Source organism: Bubalus kerabau, chromosome 1 (assembly GCF_029407905.1).
Source record: "Bubalus kerabau isolate K-KA32 ecotype Philippines breed swamp buffalo chromosome 1, PCC_UOA_SB_1v2, whole genome shotgun sequence".
NCBI classification, from domain to species: domain Eukaryota; kingdom Metazoa; phylum Chordata; class Mammalia; order Artiodactyla; family Bovidae; genus Bubalus; species Bubalus kerabau.
The window spans coordinates 140,798,938-140,820,654 of record NC_073624.1 but is presented as its reverse complement, the minus strand read 5'-3'; the positions used below and the strand labels follow the sequence as shown (position 1 = coordinate 140,820,654).

General features: G+C 39.0%; 1 protein-coding gene across 9 annotated transcripts in view; it reads right to left on the bottom strand.

Annotated features, from left to right (window-relative positions):
* Positions 1-21,717, bottom strand: part of CABCOCO1 (ciliary associated calcium binding coiled-coil 1) — a 163,749-nt gene that overhangs the window by 134,297 nt on the left and 7,735 nt on the right. For all 9 annotated transcript variants that reach the window (XM_055590168.1, XM_055590174.1, XM_055590183.1 and 6 more), the window contains exon 2: positions 16,087-16,190. In XM_055590168.1, the coding sequence (XP_055446143.1) occupies positions 16,087-16,190 (104 nt within the window). The remainder of the gene's footprint in view (positions 1-16,086; positions 16,191-21,717) is intronic.

Sequence of the window (21,717 nt, the reverse complement as noted above, 5' to 3'; positions counted from 1 at the left end):
CAGATAAGCAGGTGATACAACCCTTATGGCAGAAAGCAAAGAACTAAAGAGCTTCTTGATGAACGTGAAAGAGGAGAATGAAAAAGTTGGCTTAAAACTCAACATTCAGAAAACGAAGATCATGGCATCTGGTCCCATCACTTCATGCCAAATAGATGGGGATACAACAGAAACAGTGAGAGACTTTAATTTGGGGGGCTCCAAAATCACTGCAGATGGTGACTTTAGCCATGAAATTAAATTACACTTGCTCCTTGGAAGAAAAGTTATTCCCAACCTAGACAGCATATTAAAAAGGAAAGACATGACTTTGCCAACAAAGGTCTGTCTAGTCAATGCTATGCTTTTTCCAGTAGTCATGTATGGATGTGATATTTGGATGATAAAGAAAGCTGAGCACTGAAGAATTGATGCTTTTGAACTGTAGTGTTTGAGAAAACTCTTGAGAGTCCCTATCCAACCAGTCCACTCTAAAAGAAATCAGTCCTGAATATTCATTGGAAGGACTGATGCTGAAGCTGAAACTCCAGTATTCTGATGAGAAGAACTGACTCATTGGAAAAGACCCTGATGCTGGGAAAGATTGAAGGCGGGAGGAGAAGGAGACGACAGAGGATGTGATGGTTAGATGGCATCACTGACTTGATGGGCATGAGTTTAACTAAGCTCTGGGTGCTGGTAATGGACAGGAAAGCCTAAAATGCTGCAGTCCATGGGGTTGCCAAGAGTCAGACATGACTGAGCAACTGTAATGAACTGAACCTAGAAGGTGGACCATAGAGAGGATCTTGCTTTATGTCATTGTGTGTTCTGCCTATGTTTTCCTCTAAGAGTTTTATAGTTTCTGGTCTTACATTTAGGTCTTTAATCCATTTTGAGTTTATCTTTGTGTATGGGGTTAGGAAGTGATCGATTTTCACTCTTTTACATGTAGCTGTCCAGTTTTACCAGCACCATTTATTGAAGAGGCTGTCTTTGCCCCATTGTATATTTTTGCCTCCTTTGTCAAAAATAAGGTACCCATGGGTGCTTGGGTTTATTTCTGGGCTTTCTATCTTGTTCCATTGGTCTATATTTCTGTTTTTGTGCCAGGACCATATTGTCTTGATGACTGTAGCTTTGTAGTATAATCGGAAGTCAGGAAGGTTGATTCCTCCAACTCCATTCTTCTTTCTCAGGACTGCTTCAGCTACTCAGGGTCTTTTGTGTTTCCATATGAATTGTGAAATTTTTTGTTCTAGTTCTATGAAAAATTCCATTGACAATTTGATAGGGATTGCATTGAATCCGTAGATTGCCTTTGGTAGTATAGTCATTTTCACATTATTGATTCTTCCTACCCAGGAGCATGGAATATCTCTCCATTTGTTTATGTCATCTTTGATTTTTTCACAAGTGTCTTATAATTTTCTGTGTATAGTTCTTTTGTCTCCTTAGGTAAGTTTATTCTTAGATATTTAATTATTTTTTTTGCAATGGTGAATGGGATTGATTCCTTAATTTCTCTTTCTGATTTTTCATTGCTAGTATATAGAAATACAAGTGATTTCTGTGTATTGATTTTGTATCCTGCAATTTTGGTAAATTAAATGATTAGCTCCAGTAATTTTCTGATACTATCATTATGATTCTCTATGTACAGTATCATGTCATCTGCTAACAGAGAGAGCTTTACTTCTTCTTTACCGATCTAGATTCCTTTTATTTCTTTTCCTTCTCTGACTTCTGTAGCTAGGACTTTCAGAACTATTTTGAAATAACAGTCAAGAAAGTGGACACCCCTGTCTTGTTTCTGATCTTAGGGGGGATGCTTTCAGTTTTTCACTATTGAGAATAATGTCTGCTGTAGGCTTATCATATATGGTCTTTACTATGTTGAGGTAGGTTCTTTCTATGCCTAGTTTTGAAGATTTTTTAATCATAAATGGGTGCTGAATTTTGTCCAAAGCCTTTTCTGCATCTATTGAGATTATATGGTTTTTGTCTTTTAATTTGTTAATATGGTGTATCACATTGATTTGCAAACACTGAAGAATCCTTGTATCCCTGGAATAAACCCAACTTGATCATGGTGTATGAGATTTTTCATGTGTTGCTGAATTCTGTTTGCTGTAATTTTGTTGAGGATTTTTGTAGGTATGTTCATCAGTGATATTGGCCTGCAGTTTTCTTTTTTTGTGTTGTCTTTGAGTGTCTTTTTTTGGGCTTGTCTTTGGTGTCAGGGTGATGCTGGCCTTGTAGAATGAGTTTGGAAGTGCTCCTTCCTCTGCAAATTTTTGAAAGAGTTTTAGAAAAACAGACATTAGCTCTTCTCTAAATGTTTGACAGAATTCTCCCGTGAAGCCATCTGGTCCTGGGCTTTTTTCTTTTGGAGATTTTTGATCACAGCCTCAATTTCAGTGCTTGTAATTATGTTGTTTTATTTCTTCATGGTTCAGTCTTGTAAGATTGAACTTTTTTTAAGAACTTGTCCATTTCTTACAGGTTATCCATTTTATTGCCATATCGTTCAAAATAGTCTCTTATAGTCCTTTGTATTTCTGCATTGTCATTGTAACCACTCCTTTTTCATTTCTAATTTGTTGATTTGATTCTCCTCTCTTTTTTTCATGATGAGTCTGACTAAAGGTTTGTCAATTTTGTTTATCTTCTCAAAGAACCAGCTTTAAGTTTTATTAATCTTTACTATTGTTTCTTTCATTTATTTTTAATTTATTTATGCTTGGATCTTTATGATTTCTTTCCTATTAATTTTGGGGTTTTTTGTTCTTTTTCCACTTGCTTTAGGTGTAAAGTTAGGTTGTCTATTCGATGCTTTTCTTGTTTCTTGAGGTAGGATTGTATTTCTATAAACTTCCCTCTTAAAACTGCTTTTGCTGCAACCCATAGGTTTTGAGTTGTCATGTTTTTATTGCCATTTATTTCTAGAAATTTTTTGATTTCCCTTTTGATTTCTTCTGTAACTGGTTGGTTATTTAGAAACTTACAGTATAATCTCCATGTGTTTGTTTTCTACATCTTTTTCTTGTAATTGATATCTAGTCTCATACGATTGTAGTCAGATAAGATGCTTGATATGATTTCTATTTTCTTAAATTTACTGAGGTTTGATTTGTGACCCAAGATGTGGTCTATCCTGGAGAATGTTCCATGTACATTTGAAAAGGTGTGTTCTTCTGGATTTGGATGGAATATCCTGAAGATATCAATGAAATCCATCTCATCAAATGTATCATTTAAGACTTGTGTTTCCTTATTAATTTTCTGTTTTGATGATCTGTCCATTGGTGTGACTGGGGTGTTAAGGTCTCCTACTATTATTATGTTACTGTGAATTTCTCCTTTTATGTCTGTAAGTTTTTGCCTTATGTACTGAAGTGCTCCTATGCTGGGTCCATAGATATTTACAATTACATCTTCCTCTTGGATTGATATGTTGTTCATTATGGAGTTTCCTTCCTTATCTTTTGTAATCTTTATTTTAAGGTCTATTTTGTCTGATATGATGATTGCTACTCCAGCTTTCTTTTGCTTCCCATTTGCATGGAATATATTTTTCCATCCTCTCACTTTCAGTCTATATGTGGTTTGAAGTGAGGTCTGAAGTGACCTCACTTGCAGTTTTGACCTCTTGAGTTCTGAAGAGGGTTTCTTGTAGACATTATATATATGGGTCTTGTTTTTGTATCCATTCAGCCAGTCTGTGTCTTTTGGTGGGAGCATTAAATCCATTTACATTTACAATAAGTATTGATATATATGTTCCTATTGACATTTTCTTAATTGTTTGGGGTTGGTTTTGTAGATCTTTTTTCATCTATTTCTTGACTATATAAGTCCCTTTAACATATGTTGTAAAGATGATTTGGTGATACTTAATTCTCTTAACTTTTGCTTGTCTGAAAACCTTTTTATTTCTTCATCACTTTTGAATGAGATCCTTGCTGGGTATAGTAATCTTGGTTGTAGATTGTTCCCTTTCAATATTTTAATAATCTTCCATTCCCTTCTGGCGTGCAGAGTTTCTGCTGAAAGATCAGCTGTTACTTGTATGGGGTTTTCCTTCTATGTTATTTGTTGCTTCTCCCTTGATGCTTTTAATATTCTTTGTGTTTAGTCTTTGTTAGTTTGATTAGTATGTGTCATGGCATATTTTCCCCTGGGTTTATCCTATATGGGACTCTTTGTGGCTCTTGCATTTGAATGACTATTTCCTTTTCCATGTTGGGGAAATTTTCAAATATAATCTCTTCAAAAATTTTCTCATAACCTTTCTTTTTCTCTTCTTCTTCTGGGACCCCTACAGTTCAAATGTTGGTGCATTTGATATTGCTTGATGTCTCTGAGACTATCTTCAGTTCTTTTCATTCTTTTTATTTATTTTGCTATTCAGAAATTATTTCCACTGTTTTATCTTCCAGCTCACTGATTCGTTCTTCTGCTTCAGATATTTTCCTATTGATTCCTTCTACAGTATTTTAAATTTCAGTAATTGTGTTGATTGTTTCTGTATGTTTATTCTTCAATTTTTCTAGGTCTGTGTTAGTTGATTCTTGCATTTTATCCATTCTTTTTTAAAGTTTTTGGCCATCTTTACTATCATTATTCTGAATTATTTTTCAGGTAGTTTGCCTAATTCATCTTCATTCATTTGGACTTCTGTGTTTCTAGTCTGTACCTTCATTTGTGTAGTATTTCTCTGCTTTTTTCATTTTTTCAAAACCTGACTATCTTTGAGATCTCCTATCCCCAAGCTTCAAGGTTGAATTCTTTCTTATTTTTGGTTTCTGACCTCCTAAAGTTGGTCCGAGGAGCTACCCCTCACCCAAGGTCTGGGGCGGCAACCAAGAGTGCCCGGCTGTGTCGACATAGTACTGGCCGAGAGGAGCTACACCACATCTGAGGTCGGGGCGGCGGCCAGAAGGAGCTACCCCATGAAGGAGGTCAGTGGCGGTGGTGAGAGGAGCTACCACAAGCCCGAGGTCAGGGCGGCGGCTGAGAGGAGCTACCACAAGCCCGAGGTCAGGGGAGGTGGCCGAGAGGAACAACCCATGTCAAAAGAGCTGTGGCTGCGTGGGTGCAGGAGGGCCAAGAGGAGCTACTCCACATCCAAGGTCAGGCGGGGCGACCATGAGGAGATACCCCTTGTCCAAGGTAAGGAGCAGCGGCTGCGCTTTGCTGGAGCAGCCATGAAGAGATACCCTACATCCAATCTAAGAGAAAGCCAAGTAAGATGGTAGGTGTTGTGAGAGGGCATCAGAGAGCAGACACACTGAAACCGTAATTACAGAAAACTAGTCAATATGATCACACGGACTACAGCCTTGTCTAACTCAATGAAACTAAGCCATGCCATGTGAGGCCACCCAAGATGGGAGGGTCATGGTGGAGAGGTCTGACAGAATGTGGTCCACTGCAGAAGGGAATGGCAAACCACTTCATTATTGTTGCATTGAGAACCCCATGAACAGTATGAAAAGGCAAAATGATAGATAACTGAAAGGGTAACTCCCTAGGTCAGTAGGTGCCCAATATGCTACTGGAGATCAGTGGAGAAATAACTCCAGAAAGAATGAAGGGATGGAGCCAAAGAAAAACCAATACCCAGTTGTGGATGTGACTGGTGATAGAAGCAAGGTCCAATGCTGTAAAGAGCAATATTGCATAGGAACCTGGAATGTCAGGTCCATGAATCAAGGCAAATTGGAAGTGGTCAAACAGGAGATGGCAAGAGTGAACGTCGACATTCTAGGAATCAGTGAGCTAAAATGGACTGGAATGGGTGAATTTAACTCAGAGGACAGTTATATATACTACTGTGGGCAGGAATCCCTTAGAAGAAATGGAGTAGCCATCATGGTCAACAAAAGAGTCCAAAATGCAGTACTTGGATGCAATCTCAAAAACGACAGAATAATCTCTGTTCATTTCCAAGGCAAATCATTCAATATCACAGTAATCCAAGCCTATACCCCAACCAGTAACACTGAAGAAGCTGAAGTTGAATGGTTCTATGAAGATCTACAAGACCTTTTAGAACTAACACCCCAAAAAAGATATCCTTTTCATTATAGGGGACTAGAATGTAAAAGTAGGACGTCAAGAAACACCTGGAGTAACAGGAAAATTTGGCCTTGGAGTATGGAATGAAGCAGGGCAAAGGCTAATAGAGTTTCGCCAAGAGAACGCACAGGTCATAACAAACACTCTCTTCCAACAACACAAGAGAAGACTCTACACATGGACATCACCAGATGGTCAACACCGAAATCAGACTGATTATATTCTTTGCAGCCAAAGATGGAGAAGCTCTATACAGTCAGCAAAAACAAGACCGGGAGCAGACTGTGACTCAGATCATGGACTCCTTATTGCCAAATTCAGTCTTAAATTGAAGAAAGTAGGGAAAAACCACTAGACAATTCAGGAATGACCTAAATCAAATCCCTTATGATTATACAGTGGAAGTGAGAAATAGATTCAAGGGATGAGATCTGATAGACAGAGTGCCTGATGACTATGGATGGAGGTTCATGGCATTGTACAGGAGACAGGAATCAAGACCATCCCCATGGAAAAGAAATATAAAAAAGCAAAATGGCTGTCTGAGGAGGCCTTAGAAATAGCTCTGAAAAGAAGAGAAGTGAAAAGCAAAGGAGAAAAGGCAAGATATAAGCATCTGAATGCAGAGTTCCAAAGAATAGCAAGGAGAGATAAGAAAGCCTTCCTCAGCAATCAATGCAAAAAAATAGAGGAAAACAACAGAATGGGAAAGACTAGGAATCTCTTCAAGAAAATTAGAGATACCAAAGGAACATTTCATGCAAAGATGGGCACAATAAAGGACAGAAATGGTATGGACCTAACAGAAGCAGAAGATATTAAGAAGAGGTGATAAGAATACACAGAAGAACTGTATAAAAAGATCTTTATGACCCAGATAATCACGATGGTGTGATCAGTCACCTAGAGCCAGACATCCTGGAATGTGAAGTAAAGTGGGCCTTAGAAAGCATCACTACGAACAAAGCTAGTGGAGGTGGTGGAATTCCAGTTGAGCTATTTCAAATCCTGAAAGATGATGCTGTGAAAGTGCTCACTCAATATGCCAGCAAATCTGAAAACTCAGCAGTGGTCACAGGACTGGAATGGGTCAGTTTTCATTGCAATCCCAAAGAAAGGCAATGCCAAAGAATGCTCAAACTACCACACAACTGCACTCACCTCACACGCTAGTAAAGTAACACTCAAAATTCTCCAAGCCAGGCTTCAGCAGTACATGAACCGTGAACTTACAGATGTTCAAGCTGGTTTTAGAAAAGGCAGAGGAACCAGAGACCAAATTGCCAACATTTGCTGGATCATCAAAAAAGCAAGAGAGTTCCAGAAAAACACCTATTTCTGCTTTATTGACTATGACAAAGCCTTTGACTGTCACAATAAACTGTGGAAAATTGTGAAAGATGGGAATACCAGACCACCTGACCTGCCTCTTGAGAAATCTGTATGCAGGTCAGGAACCAACAGTTAGAACTGGACATGGAACAACAGACTGGTTCCAAATAGGAAAAGGAGTACGGCAAGGCTGTATATTGTCACCCTGCTTATTTAACTTATATGCAGAGTACATCATGAGAAATGCTGGGCTGGAAGAAGCACAGGCTGGAATCAAGATTGCTGGGAGAAATATCAATAACTTCAGATATGCAGATGATACCACCCTTATGGTAGAAAGTGAAGAGGAACTAAAAAACCTCTTGATGAAAGTGAAAGAGGAGAGCGAAAATGTTGGCTTAAAGCTCCACACTCAGAAAATGAAGATCATGGCATCTGGTCCCATCCCTTCATGGGAAATAGATGGGGAAACAGTGGAAACAGTGTCAGACTTTATTTTTTTGGGCTCCAAAATCACTGCAGATGGTGACTGCAGCCATGAAATTAAAAGATGCTTAGTCCTTGGAAGGAAAGTTATGACCAACCTAGATAGTATATTGAAAAGCAGAGATATTACTTTGCCAATAAATGCCTGTCTAGTCAAGGCTATGGTTTTTCCAGTGTTCAGGTATGGATTTGAGAGTTGGACTATGAGGAAAGCTGAGTGCCAAAGAATTGATGCTTTTGAACTGTGGTGTTGGAGAAGACTCTTGAGAGTCCCTTGGACTGCAAGGAGATCCAACCAGTCCATCCTAAAGGAGATCAGTCCTGGGTATTCATTGGAAGGACTGATGCTGAACCTGAAACTCCAACACTTTGGCCACCTCATGCGAAGAGTTGATTCATTGGAAAAGACTCTGATGCTGGGAGGGATTGGCGCAGGAAGAAAAGGGAATGACAGAGGATGAGATGGCTGTATTGCATCACTGACTCAATGGACATGAGTCTGAGTGAACTCCGGGAGTTGGTGATGGACAGGGATGCCTGGCATGTTGTGACTCATGGGTCGCAAAGGGTCAAACACGACTGAGCAACTGAACTGAACCGAAAGTTGATCCAGTGGCTTGTGTAAGCTTCTTATAAGATGAGATTTATCCTGAGTTTTTCTTTGTTGTTTGTTTTTTCTCTGATGGGCAAGGCTGAATGGGGTGGTAATCCTATTTGCTGATAATTGGGTTTGTATTTTTGTTTTGTTTGTTGTTTAGATGAGGGGTTCTGCATAGGGTATTACTGGTGGTTGGGTGATGCCAGGTCTTGTATTTAAGTGGTTTCCTTTCTGTGAGTTCTCACTATTTCATACTCCCTAGGGTTAGTTCTCCGGTAGTCTAGGGTCTTGGAGTCAGTGCTCGTACTCCAAAGGCTCAGGGCTTGATCTTTGGTCAGGAATTAAGATTCCACAACTGGTTTGTTATGGCATTAAGTGAGATTAAAACAAATATCCAAAAATGAGAAACCAAAGATAAACCCCAGACAAATGGCAGTTATTAAATCAGGCAAGTAATAATTAAAATAATGGAATATACACATACACATATAAAGCCATGGGTAAACTGAAAACAGTCCAACAAAAATCAAGAACAATAGATTGACCCGGCCAACCAAGTAAATAAAAAATTATATTTACCAGTTACGAACAAAACTCACTAAAGCACAAACTGGAAAACAAAACTAAAGCAAGGTGCCAAGTGTGTTATAAAACAATGAAAACAAAACTAACAACTATGTTGAGAGGAAAGGAAAGAAAGAATATATAAGCAATGTTAAATACAGGTAGATAAAGATTTATATACATTAGGGAAAAGAACAGTAGGAAACAAAGGAATAAATGTAGTAAAAATATAATAATTTTTTTAATTAAAATTATAAAAAAGAGAAGAAAAAAAAAAAAAACGGAGGAAGAAAGAAAAAAGGAAAACTCCACAGAATTGCAAAAGCCCCATGTAGAGGCAGAGGTTTATAGCAACAATAAAAAGTGTGACTGAATATACACATATACATATACACCCATAGACAAAATCAAAACAGTCCAACAAAAATAAAGTACAGTAAATCAACCCAGTTAACAAAGGAAACTAAAAGATTACGTCTACCAGAACAAAACGAACTAAAGCACAAATTGTAAATCAAAACTAAAGTAAGGTGTCAACTGGGGAATAAAGCAATGAAAATGAAACTAATAAAATGTTGAGAGGAACAGAAATAAAGAAAAGAAACAAAAAATAGACATGAAAAGTTAAACAGATGAAGAAGATTTATATACATTAAGGATTAACTGCAAGGGGAAAAGAACAGTAGGAAAGGCAAACAAAGGAACAAAAGAAGAAAAAAAATAATAGGTTTGAAGAAATGAAAATTAAAATTATAAAAAGAGAAAAAAAAATAATGGAAGAAGAAAGAGAAAAAGAAAAGTCCACAGAACTGCAAAAGCCCCACGTCCAGGCAGTGGTTTATAGCAACAATAAAAAGTGTGACTGAATATACACATATACAGATACACTCATAAGCAAAATCAAAACAGTCCAACAAAAATAAAGTACAACCTATTGACCCAGCAAACAAAGGAAACCAAAAATTATATCTACCAGAACAAAACTAACTAAAGCACAAACTGGAAAACAAAACTAAAGCAAGGTGCCAACTGGGGAATAAAGCAATGCAAATAAAACTACCAAATATGTTGAGAGGAAAGGAAAGATAGAAAGGAAAGAAAGAATAGATATGCAAAGTTAAATAGAGGTAGATAAAGAAGATTTATATACATTAAAGATCAACTGCAAGGGGAAAAGAACAGGAGGAAAAGCCAACAAATGAATAAATGTACAAAAATAATAATAGGTTTAAAAATTAAAACTAAAGAAAAAGAAAAAAAGGAAAACTCCACAGAACTGCAAAAGCCCAATATAGTGGCAGTGGTTTATAAAAGCAATAAAAAATGAATCTGAGGGGGAAAAAAAGCTCAAGAGCTGAATTAGATTTCATAGTGCCAATAAAATCAACAACTAGAACACAGGGGGAAAAGGGGGGAGAGGGGAATCCAAAAGAATCTACAGAGCAAGTCAACACATAAGAATAATAAATGTTTTTCTTGAGTCACTGCTATCAGAGTCCTTTCCCTCACTGGGAGTCACAGTCCACCTCACCTCCCTAGGATGCCCTCCAACACTGTGCTGATCTCTAGACCTGCTGTGGGGGCAGCTCAAATTCTACTCTGGTGCTACTCCTGTGTGTTCTTGCCTCCAATGTCCACGGCTATCAGTACTAGCATGTTTTCTTTTGTGAGAGCTCTCAATGATCTTTTATATGTGTCCATAGGCACAGAGTCTGCCTAATTGATCGTATGGATTCAGTCTGCAGCTTGTACAGCTGGCGGGAAGGTTTTGGGTCTTCTTCCTTAGCCACCCTTCCCCTGGGTTTCAATTGTGGTTTTATTTCCACCTCTGTATGAGGGTCGTCCACTGGGGTTTGCTCCTGAGGCTGCCCTGGAGGACTCGGGTTTTCCCCTGTGAGGTGTGGAGGTGGTGCAGCTGCTTGGGTCGCAGGGGTTCTGCCAGCACCAGGTACTCAGGGGAGTTGGTGGCTAGGGCAGCTGGAAATATAGTGCTCTAGATGGTATGGCAACCAGTATTGGCCATACACTCCAGTATTCTTGTCTGGAGAACCCCCTTCCCTGACAGAGAAGCCTGGCAGGCCACAGTCTACAGAGTCACATAGAGTTGGATACTACCCAGGTGACCTTGCCTGCACAGACGCAAAGCTTTTTCTGCCTGTGGCAGCTCTGCCCCAATGAGAGTTGAGCATGAAGGTAGTGCAGCTGCTTGGCTTGTGGGCACCCTGGCAGTGCCAAGTGTGCAGGGATATGGACTGCTTCCGCCGCAGGAGTATGGCCCCATCGGTCTTTTTTTCAAGCTTTTTTTAAGCTGGCAATCAGAAGGCCTCTTTGGCTAGTCTTTCTCTGTAGCTCCACCCATTCAGGCACTTAGAGGGCTCCCTTGCCTGGGGTCCTTCTCTGTTGTTTGGTGCATCATGCACCTAGAGGGCCCCCCCTAGCTGGGTTCCTACTCTGTAGATCAGCGTGTCAGGCACTTAAAGCAGCAACCTGGGTGGGGTCCTGCTCTGTAGTTCAGTGCATCAGGCATTTAATGGGCCAGCCTCTGTACTGTTCAGCTGCCAATGCTAGCGTGTGGAGAAAGAAAGGCTATGGTGATGGCTCCACCCGCTACGTGTGACTCAGCAGTATCACCTTGCTTCCATGGCTGCCTGGCTTTCCTCCACAGGCATTTCCCATCACAATCTCCTCCCTTACCTCCCCTCAATCGGTCTCTCTGCAGTCAACAGCAGCCCCTGCCCTGGGATCGCTCCACACTACCAGCCGCTGCACCTTCCAGGGAACCCTTGTCCCTTTCTGGGGTATGTACAGCTGTGGCAAGGACTGTTTGATTCTCATTCCATTTAGGCTTCCATAGATCAGCTGTTTCACTCTTAGCATTAAATGTTTCTCCTCAGACTCAGACAATTGCCCCTGTGGGGATGGATGCCTGCTTCAGTTCCCCCACACGCCAAGGGCAGGTCCAGTCCTACTAACACTCCTGTTTCCCCCACTAGTTCCTTCGTCCTACCGACTTTTGCATTGTTCTATATATTCTTTTCCTCTTGTCAGGTACTCCTGTCTGCTCTCAGCTGGTGTTCTGCATGCACTTCTGTGTCTAAAGGTGTATTCCTGATGTAGCCGTGGAGAGAGATGAACTGCACATCCACCTACTCCTCCGCCATCTTGTTCCCCAGGATTTATTTTTTACTGTAGTTTCTTGTCTTAGTCCTGCTGCTGCTGCTAATCATTTCAGTCGTGTCCGATTCTGTGTGACCCCATAGACAGCAGCCCACCAGGCTGCCCCGTCCCTGGGATTCTCTAGGCAAGAACACTGGGGTGGGTTGCCATTTCCTTCTCCAATGCATGAAAGTAAAAAGTGAAAGTGAAGTCACTCAGTCGTGTCTGACCCTCAGCGACCCCATGGACTGCAGCCCACCAGGCTCCTCTGTCCATGGGATTTTCCAGGCAGGAGTACTGGAGTGGGGTGCCATTGCCTTCTCCAGTCTTAGTCCTAACAGCTCCTTTTTAACATATTTTATAATCTCTTTTTCATCTCTTGTTTTATGGAATCAGTGTCCTCTTTAAACATCAGCTTTGTCTAACGATTTTGTTTGTTTGTTTCCGGAAGTTGGTTTTCCTTCCAAATGTATTCTTCATCTGCAATCTGCATGTTATTTTTTCAATTAAATATCTGACCTAAATAGCTGCATGTGTCCTTTGCTTTACATTTTTATTGTTTGAATGTTTTAACTGTATATTAATAGACAACTGCCTGAGAATATTTTGGTGAAATCTCCTTGAGGTCCCTCCACTTTTGCTCTCTTTCCCTAATGTGTGCTTCGTTGCTTTCCCTAAGTACCATTCGAATCTTAACCTTCAACTTGAGCTGCAGGCTAAATATTTAACATTTCTATTCTCTTAGTTATTTCACTCCAAAGGAAACTGTGCAGGGAGATGCTGGGAACAAGATACAGCTGTGGTTTGAATGTAAAGTTTCCATGCATTTTACTGGCAAATTTGTAAGCTTCTCCTCTAGGGATAAGGAGAGGGGACAGAGAGAATAGTGAGATGGCCACTGATGTAGCACAGGAGAAAGTAGGGAAAGAAAAATATGCTTAATAGTGATTTAGGATGTTTTGCTATAGTGATAGGTGATGTAACTACCTACTTTATCTCACCAAGAATTTCAGTAAAAATATTACATTATTCTTGTATGCTCTTGAAATTGGAATCTTTCATTTTCTGAATATGATGACATGGAGAAATAAGCCTTAAGGCAAGAGCTGAACAGCTCATGGAAACCAGTTATAGAAATGTTATTAAAAGATCACTCCACATTATTTCTGTTTAAATAGTTATTTTCAATTTAGTTTCTCTCTTTTAAGGGATTTGCATGGATCTGTAAATAAAATCAGGGTTACATGAAAACATGAATGACAGCAGTTAGGAGATGAGAAATGTACCTAGATATTTATCCTTGCTTGAATTATATTCCAGAAATATATTTTAATATTACTTTAAAGTTTCATTTGATTGGTTGCTTTTATGGAGCAAAATTTTTAATGTTAAAAGGTAAGGGAATGTGCTGATGTCCTATAATTTATTTAAGTAGGTTTATAGCTTTGCAGGACTTCCCTGGTGGCTCAGACAGTAAAGCATCTGCCTACAATGCGAGAGACCTGGGTTCAATCCCTAGGTTGGAAGATCTTCTGGAGAAGGAAATGGCATCCCACTCCAGTATTCTTGCCTGGAAAATCCCATGGATGGAGGAACCCAGTAGGCTACAGTCTATGGGGTCGCAAAAAGTCGGACACAACTGAACGACTTCACTTCACTATAGCTTTGCAGGGGCTTCCCTAGTGGCTCTGATGGTAAAGAATCTGCCTACAATGTGGGAGACCTGGCTTGATTCTTGGGTCAAGAAGATCCCCTGGAGAAAGAAATGGCTACCCCCTCCAATATTCTTGCCTGGAGAATTCCATGGACAGAGGAGCCTCGCAGGCTACAGTCCATGGGGTTGCAAAGAGTCAGACAGGAGTGAGTGACTAACACTTTCATTTTCTTAGCTTCCTAGATTGTATGATTTTTGGCATACTTTTGCCAGTTGGTGACAGGATACTTCAATTATATTTCTGTCATTTTGAAAGGTATATAATCCTGACTTATAATAATGCTATTTTAAATGGAAAGTGAATGACTGATTGCAAATATTTCAGGATTACTGTTAAAAAAATCATGTAAAAAAATCTCAAGAAAATTACTCTGCTAAGAATTGGTTCCTGGCATAATACTGATGTCATTTATCCAAAACTGATGTCCTATAATCTGAGATTACTTCAGGTGAATTCTATTAATCAGATGGTCAATGACATATCCTGAAAGAATGACCTTTTAGGTCAACCTGCTGTTTAGCTTGGGTTGTTTCTATGTTGCTAACTTCTGTATCACTCCTTGAATTATTTACTTTCTCCTAGATCTCACCTCTTAGAGATGAAAAATACTTTTAGAAATTAGATATTTAACAAAAAAGAGACAATAATTGAAAAAAATTGTCAAAAAGATTGTTATATAAACAGTACAGTTAAGATGTGATGAGAAATACATAAGTCTAAAAAGCATTTGTGTAATAAATTTTATTTATTAACTACTTTTAAACTATATTTTATTTACTATTCAATACAATTAAATTATAAACTATAAACTATATTAAATGTGTCATTTATATCATATTACTCTATCTGCCTAGTATTAAATATCTATTTTTTACATTTCAATAACAACATTTGGGGTTACCTAGAAGTCCAAAATAATATGGTTGACTTAAGTAATCAGTGAAATTAATACAATAAATGAAATTTTCTAATTAATTCTGGCACTAAAAAATAAGAATTCCCAAAGAGTATCTGTTTCTATAAAAATGGTAAAATGACCTTGAAATTCTTACTTGATATCCATGAAATTTTTAATTGACTCATATTTCTAAAGATGCAGATAGTAAGCTGTATAGCCAAATCACAGACCACCAAGATTTCTAGCAGGATTTGAAGGCAGTGGAGATGAAGAGCATCTCAGGAAAAGGCCTGTCAGTGTCATTTGCCTGCTCTTAATATGCTTTCCCTTCTCAAACTTCTCCTCCACCCAGTAAGTTTGTCATATTTCCTTCTCAGCTGTAAATCACCTCTATTCTGTAGTATTTGATATTATGATCTGCAAATGATAACCACTGACAGAGTCATTTTCTATTTGCCATTATGGTTTACAACACTCTGCTTGCATCCAGATGACTGGCCTACAGAAATCTTACCCTGGAACATTACAGTCCAGAACATCATCACATCATTACCACTCTCCATACATTACAACTAATCAGGCTTCCATTATTAGAATGAGATAATTAAAATGAATGTTACTAAAAACGCCATTTAGGCATTTGTGTGGTGAATATATCTGAGTATATCTAAGAGTTCTAAGTAAATGATCTACTGTAGAAATCAATGGCTTTAAAAATAAGATGTACCTGTATTAGAACTGATGCCTATAGATTCAGTTATATTACCATATTTAAACAAAACGTATGAGATTAGAATACTTAGTATAGCTTCGTATCCAATAAAAATCATAGGTGGATGGCTAATATTCAGGATTACCAAAATTATACATGTATTGACTATTAATATTACAGAAAATACATCTTACTCTTGTCATGATGAGACGGAAGACCTAGAGGTTCTTATGTATACTGTCGGTTTTACAAATGAAAGAGAAAAGAAGATGTCATATGCTAATGGTTGCTTTTAACAATATATCCCTATTCTGTGTTAAGATAACAAGTTGGTTTGAAATCCACTTCTCCCATAAAGAAGACTGCTGAGCAGTGCAAAAAGTCAGTTTGAGAATTTTTGTGTTCCAGAGTCTGGAGATATATATATATATATATATATCCGTGCACAACATAATAACACATATTTTGAAAAAAGGTTTAAAATGTGTAATAACATATTATGTCATTTATAGATGCAGAACTAGAACTGTTCCACATTTGGTTGTGATATCAAAGTACTTACTGTTGAACTCCATCTACATCCTCTGCTAGCATTTCAGCGATCTGGGCAACTGAAAGAAAATCTGGAGACAGAATCTTTTCATGTTCTTGGAATTCAGCATCTTTCTACAAAAAAAAGTGGAATAATTATTTCAATCACATTTCACCTATTAATCCTAATAATACCAAAATCTGTTCTTACTTTTGTCTACTGCTATCAGGAAAAAATTTTAAAGTAATGGTATCTCTTCTACAAAGCTGAATGGTTAGTCAATCTGTCTTCTGTGCATATTTAAAACTGGGTGATGGTTTTCAAATAACAAACATTTTTTAATATCTATATATTCCTCTTTGAACCTGGGGTACAAGAGGAGGCAAAGACTACAAAGACTTGTTACCCAAAAGAAGCTCAACATCTTGTGGAAGGAAGAAACCAAAGGTGACTTTAAAACAAGAAAATAAAATTATAAGTGAGCCATAATAAAGGTGTCATTCAGGACCTCCCTGATGGCTTAAGGATAGGAATCTGCCTGCCAATGTAGGGGACACAAGTGCAATCCCTAGTCCAAGAAGGTTCCATATGCTGCAGAGCAACTAAGCCCATATGTCACGGCTGCTGAAGCCTGCACGCTCTAGAGCCTGTGCTCCACAACAAGAGAAGCCACCACAATGAGAAGCTGGTGCACACATCTAGAGAGTGGCCTGAGCTTGCAGCAACTAGAGAAAGCCCGCAGAAAGCAACAAAGATCCAGCGCAGCCAAAAATAAGTAAATAGATTAAAATTTAAAAAATAGCTCTCATTCAGTCTAAAGGAAGGAAGGGACAAGGACAGGAACAGAACAAAGAAAGTCTAAAGAGAGGAACAGATTTTCAGAGAATGAATGTGGATAGTGCCCCAGGTGAATGATCAGCAACACCAAGGTGATAAATCCAGGACAGATGGGTACCAGTTCTGTGAATATCAGTAATTCACAGTGGTGCCAAGCATACACACAGGGTACAAGTTGAACCTAAGTGGAAGGTGGGCGTTGGGAAAATATCACAGGAGATCTTAAATAATTTAATAAATATTTACTAAGCGATTACAAGACACAAGATATTGCACAAATCACCATACATATTTTGGACCATGGCTGTTGGAGGAATGTCAGGTTGAAGAGTCTGTTCTTAATAATATAGGCAGAAATGGACTGTGAAGTTTTTAAGCAGTGAAATGACAAAATAAAACTATGCTTCAATGAAGGGTAATCTGTAGCAGGGTGAAGGAAAGACAGGAGCAGAGCAAGGATAAAAAGGAAGAGTTAAATAAAAAATTATTAGAACAGTTCAGGAATGAAGCATTGGCTGCACTGGCCTCCTAGCAGTGTGCATGAAAATGGATAAGGATAAATGCAACATATATATGGGGGACTAAAAAGAGGAAAGAATGAATGCAGAGTCTGAGTTTCTGAAATAGGTGACTAGAAGAAAAAGGTGATGAGACTCAGGGCCTCCAAAAGCAAATATGCCCCCAGGCACGAACCAGACAAAAGAATCCTCTCTGGGTAGAGTATTAAAAGATGTAAGTCTGACACAGCCCTGCACCCAAGTGGACCACTTGTGAACAGAATAGTTCCACCTTCTGCTCAATCCTCAGCTGAGTCCTTTTGTACAGAGTATAATCCATAAAAACATATATGACACTCTTATTGGGCTTCCCTGATGGCTCAGATGGTAAAGAATCTGCCTGCAATGTGGGAGATGCGGGTTTGACTCCTGGGTGGGAAGATCCCCTGAAGAAGAGAATGGCAACCCACTCCAATATTCTTGCCAAGAGAATTCCACGGACACAGTCCATGAAGTCACAGACAGTTGGACATGACCAAGCAACTAACACACAAACACTCTTATTACAACAAAAGAAATAAGAGATTTAGAAGATGACACTAGTTTTAAGAAGGCAAGATGATGAGTTTGGTTTCAGTGGTTGAATTTTAGGTGGAATATGAATAGCAAGAAATGTTTAGAGATTAATTAGAAATGGTAGAGTCACAAGGTCAACTTTACAGATATCAGTTTAGGAGTCACTGCAAGTATGAGAATGAATGAAACTGCCCAAAGCCAGAGTATAAAGAGAACTGTGAATGGGGGATGGAAAAGGAGACTGAGAAAGTGGTAAGACACCAGGAGTTTCATGAAAATCAAAGACTATGAGATTTACACCAGTCAGAAAGGCCATCATTAAACAGTCTACAAATAAATGCTGGAGAGGATGTTGAGAAAAGGTAACTCAAACACGGTTGGTGGGAATGTAAATTGGTGTAATCATTATGTAAATAGTAGGGAGGTTACTCAAAAAATTAAAAATAGAGTTGCCATGAGCGTATGCTCAGTTGTATCCAACTCTTTATAACCCTATGAACTGTAGTCCACTGGGCTCCTCTGTCCATGGAATTTTTCAGCAAGAATACTGAAGTGGGTAGCCATTCCCTTCTCCGGGAAGACTTCCTGACCAAAAGAGCAAACTAATACACTCCATTCAGTTCAGTTCAGTTGTGTCCCACTCTTTGCAACCCCATGGACTACAGCATGCCAGCAAGGCTTCCCTGTCCATCACCAACTCCTGAGGCTTGCTCAAATTCCTGTCAATTGAATCGGTGATCCCATCCAACCATCTCATCCTCTGTCATCCCCTTCTCCTCCTGCCCTCAATCTTGCCCAGCATCAGGGTCTTTACCAGTGAGTCAACTCTTCGCATCACTTAGCCAAAGTATTGGAGCTTCAGCTTCAGCATCAGTCCTTCCATTGAATATTCAGGAATGATTTCCTTCAGGATTGATTGGTTTCATCTCCTTGCAGTCCAAGGGACTCTCAAGAGTCTTCTCCAACACCACAGTTCAAAAGCACCCACTCTTCAGCACTCAGCTTTCTTTACGGTCCATCTCTCACATCCATACACGACTACTGGAAAAACCACAGCTTTGACTAGATGGACCTTTGTTGGCAAAGTAATGTCTCTGCTTTTTAATATGCTGTCTAGGTTGGTCATAGCTTTTCTTTCAAGGAACAAGCATCTTAATTTCATGGCTGCAGTCAACATCTGCGCTGAGTTTGGAGCCAAAAAAAATAGTCGCTCACTGTTTCCATTGTTTCCCCATCTATTTGGCATGAAGTGATGGGACTGGATGCCATGATCTTAGTTTTCTGAATGTTGAGTTTTAAGACAGCTTTTTCATTCTCCTCTTTCACTTTCATCAAGAGGCTCTTTAGTTCTTCTCTGCTTTCTGCCATAAGGGTGGTGTCATCTGCATATTTGAGGTTATTGATATTTCTCCTGGCAATCTTGATGCCAGCTTGTGCTTCATCCAGACTGGCATTTTGCATGATGTACTCTGCATAGAAGTTAAATAAACAGGGTGACAATATACAGCCTTGACTTACTCCTTTCCCAATGTGGAAACAGTCCATTGTTATATGTTCGATTTTAACTGTTGCTTCTTGACCTGTATAGATGTTTTTCAGGAGGCATGCTTGGTGGTCTGGTATTCCCATCTCTTGAAGAATTTTCCAGTTTGTCATGATTCACACAGTCAAAGGCTTTGGCATAGTCAGTGAAGCAGAAATAGATGTTTTTCTGGAATTCTTTTGCTTTTTCTATGATCCAATGGATGTTGGCAATTTGATCTCTGGTTCCTCTGACTTTTCTAAATCCAGCTTGTACATCTGGAAGTTCTCAATTCACACACTGTTGAAGCCCAGCATGGAGAATTTTGAGCATTACCTTGCTAGTATGTGAGATGAATGCACTGTGCAGTAGTTTGAGCATTCTTTGGCATTGTCTTTCTTTGGGATTGGAATGAAAACTGACCTTTTCCAGTCCTGTGGCCACTGCTGAGTTTTCCAAATTTGCTGGCATACTGAATGCAGCACTTTCATGGCATCATCTTTCAGGATTTGAAATAGCTCAACTGGAATTCCATCACCTCCACTAGCTTTGTTCACAGTGATGCTTCCTAAGGCCCACTTGACTCTGCATTCCAGGATGTCTGTCTCTAAGTGAGTGATCACACCATCGTGGTATCTGGATCGTGAAGATCTTTTTTGTATAGTTCTGTGTATTCTTGCCACCTCTTCTTAACATCTGCTTTTGTTAGGTCCGTACTGTTTGTCCTTTACTGTGCCCATCTTTGCATGAAATGTTCCCTTGGTATCTCTAATTTTCTTGACGAGATCTCTAGTCTTTCCCATTCTATTGTTTTCCTCTCTTTCTTTGCACTGATCACTGAGGAAGGCTTTCTTATCTCTCCTTGCTATTCTTTGGAACTCTGCATTCAGATGGATATATATTTTCTTTTCTCCTTTGCCTTTCACTTCTCTTCTCAGCTATTTGTAAGGCCTTCTCAGACAGCCATTTTGCCTTTTTGCATTTCTTTTTCTTTGGGACTGTCTTGATCACAGCCTCCTGTACAATGTTATGAACCTCTGTCCATAGTTCTTCAGGCACTGTCTATCAGATCTAATCCTTTGAATCTATTTGTCACTTTCCATGTATAATCATAAGGGCGTTGATCTAGGTCATACCTGAATGGTCTAGTGGTTTTCCCTACTTTCTTCAATTTAAGTCTGAATTTTGTAATAAGGAGTTCATGATATGAGCCAGAGTCAGCTCCCAGTCTTGTGTTTGCTGACTATATAGAGGTTCTCCATCTTTGGCTGCAAAGATTATAATCAATCTGATTTTGGTATTGACCATCTGGTGATGTCCATATGTAGAGTCATCCATTCCTCAGCCATAAAAAAAAATGAAATTATTCCATTTGCAGCAACATGGATAGACCTAGAGATTATCATACTAAGTGAAGAAAGTTGGAAAGAGAAAGACAAATATCATATGACATCACTTACACGTGGGATCTAAAATAAGACACAATCAATATATCTATGAAACAAAAAGTCTCACAGATACAGGTAACAGACTTGTGGTTACCAAACAGGAGGAGGGGTTGGGAGGGAAGAATTGGGAGTTTGGGATTAGCAGAGGCAAACTATTATATATAGAATGGATAAAAAACAATATCCTACTGTGTAGCACAGGGAGCTATATTGAATATCCTGTGACAAAATATAATAGAAAAGAATGTTAAAAATAATATATATGTGTATAACGAGTGACTTCTCTGCACAAAAGAAATCAACATATTGTAAACCAACTATGTGCTGTGCTGTACTTAGTCGCTCAGTTGTGTCTGCCTCTTTGCAACCCCATGGACTGTAGCCTGCCAGGCTTCTCTGTCCATGGGGATTCTCCAGGCAAGAATACTGGAGTGAGTTGCCATGCCCTCCTACAGGGGATTTTCCCAACCCAGGGATAGAACCCAGGTCTCCTGTATCACAGGTTGGTTCTTTACCATCTGAGCCAGGGGAAGCCTGAATAAACTTTAAAATTTTTAAAATAAATAAATTTTTAAAAAGTATTGTGAGATATGGGCAAGAGTGGGGCAAATGTTTTTAATTCAACAAACAGTTATTTATCCTTCCATGTCAATGAACTCCAATAAATAAGAACAACAGGAAACTTTCTGCTATAGTTAATAAGATTACATCCCAAATTTTCTTTATTCTTTTTCAAGAACAGAAAACTGCAAAGCTAACACTCACTGGAAATAATAATCAG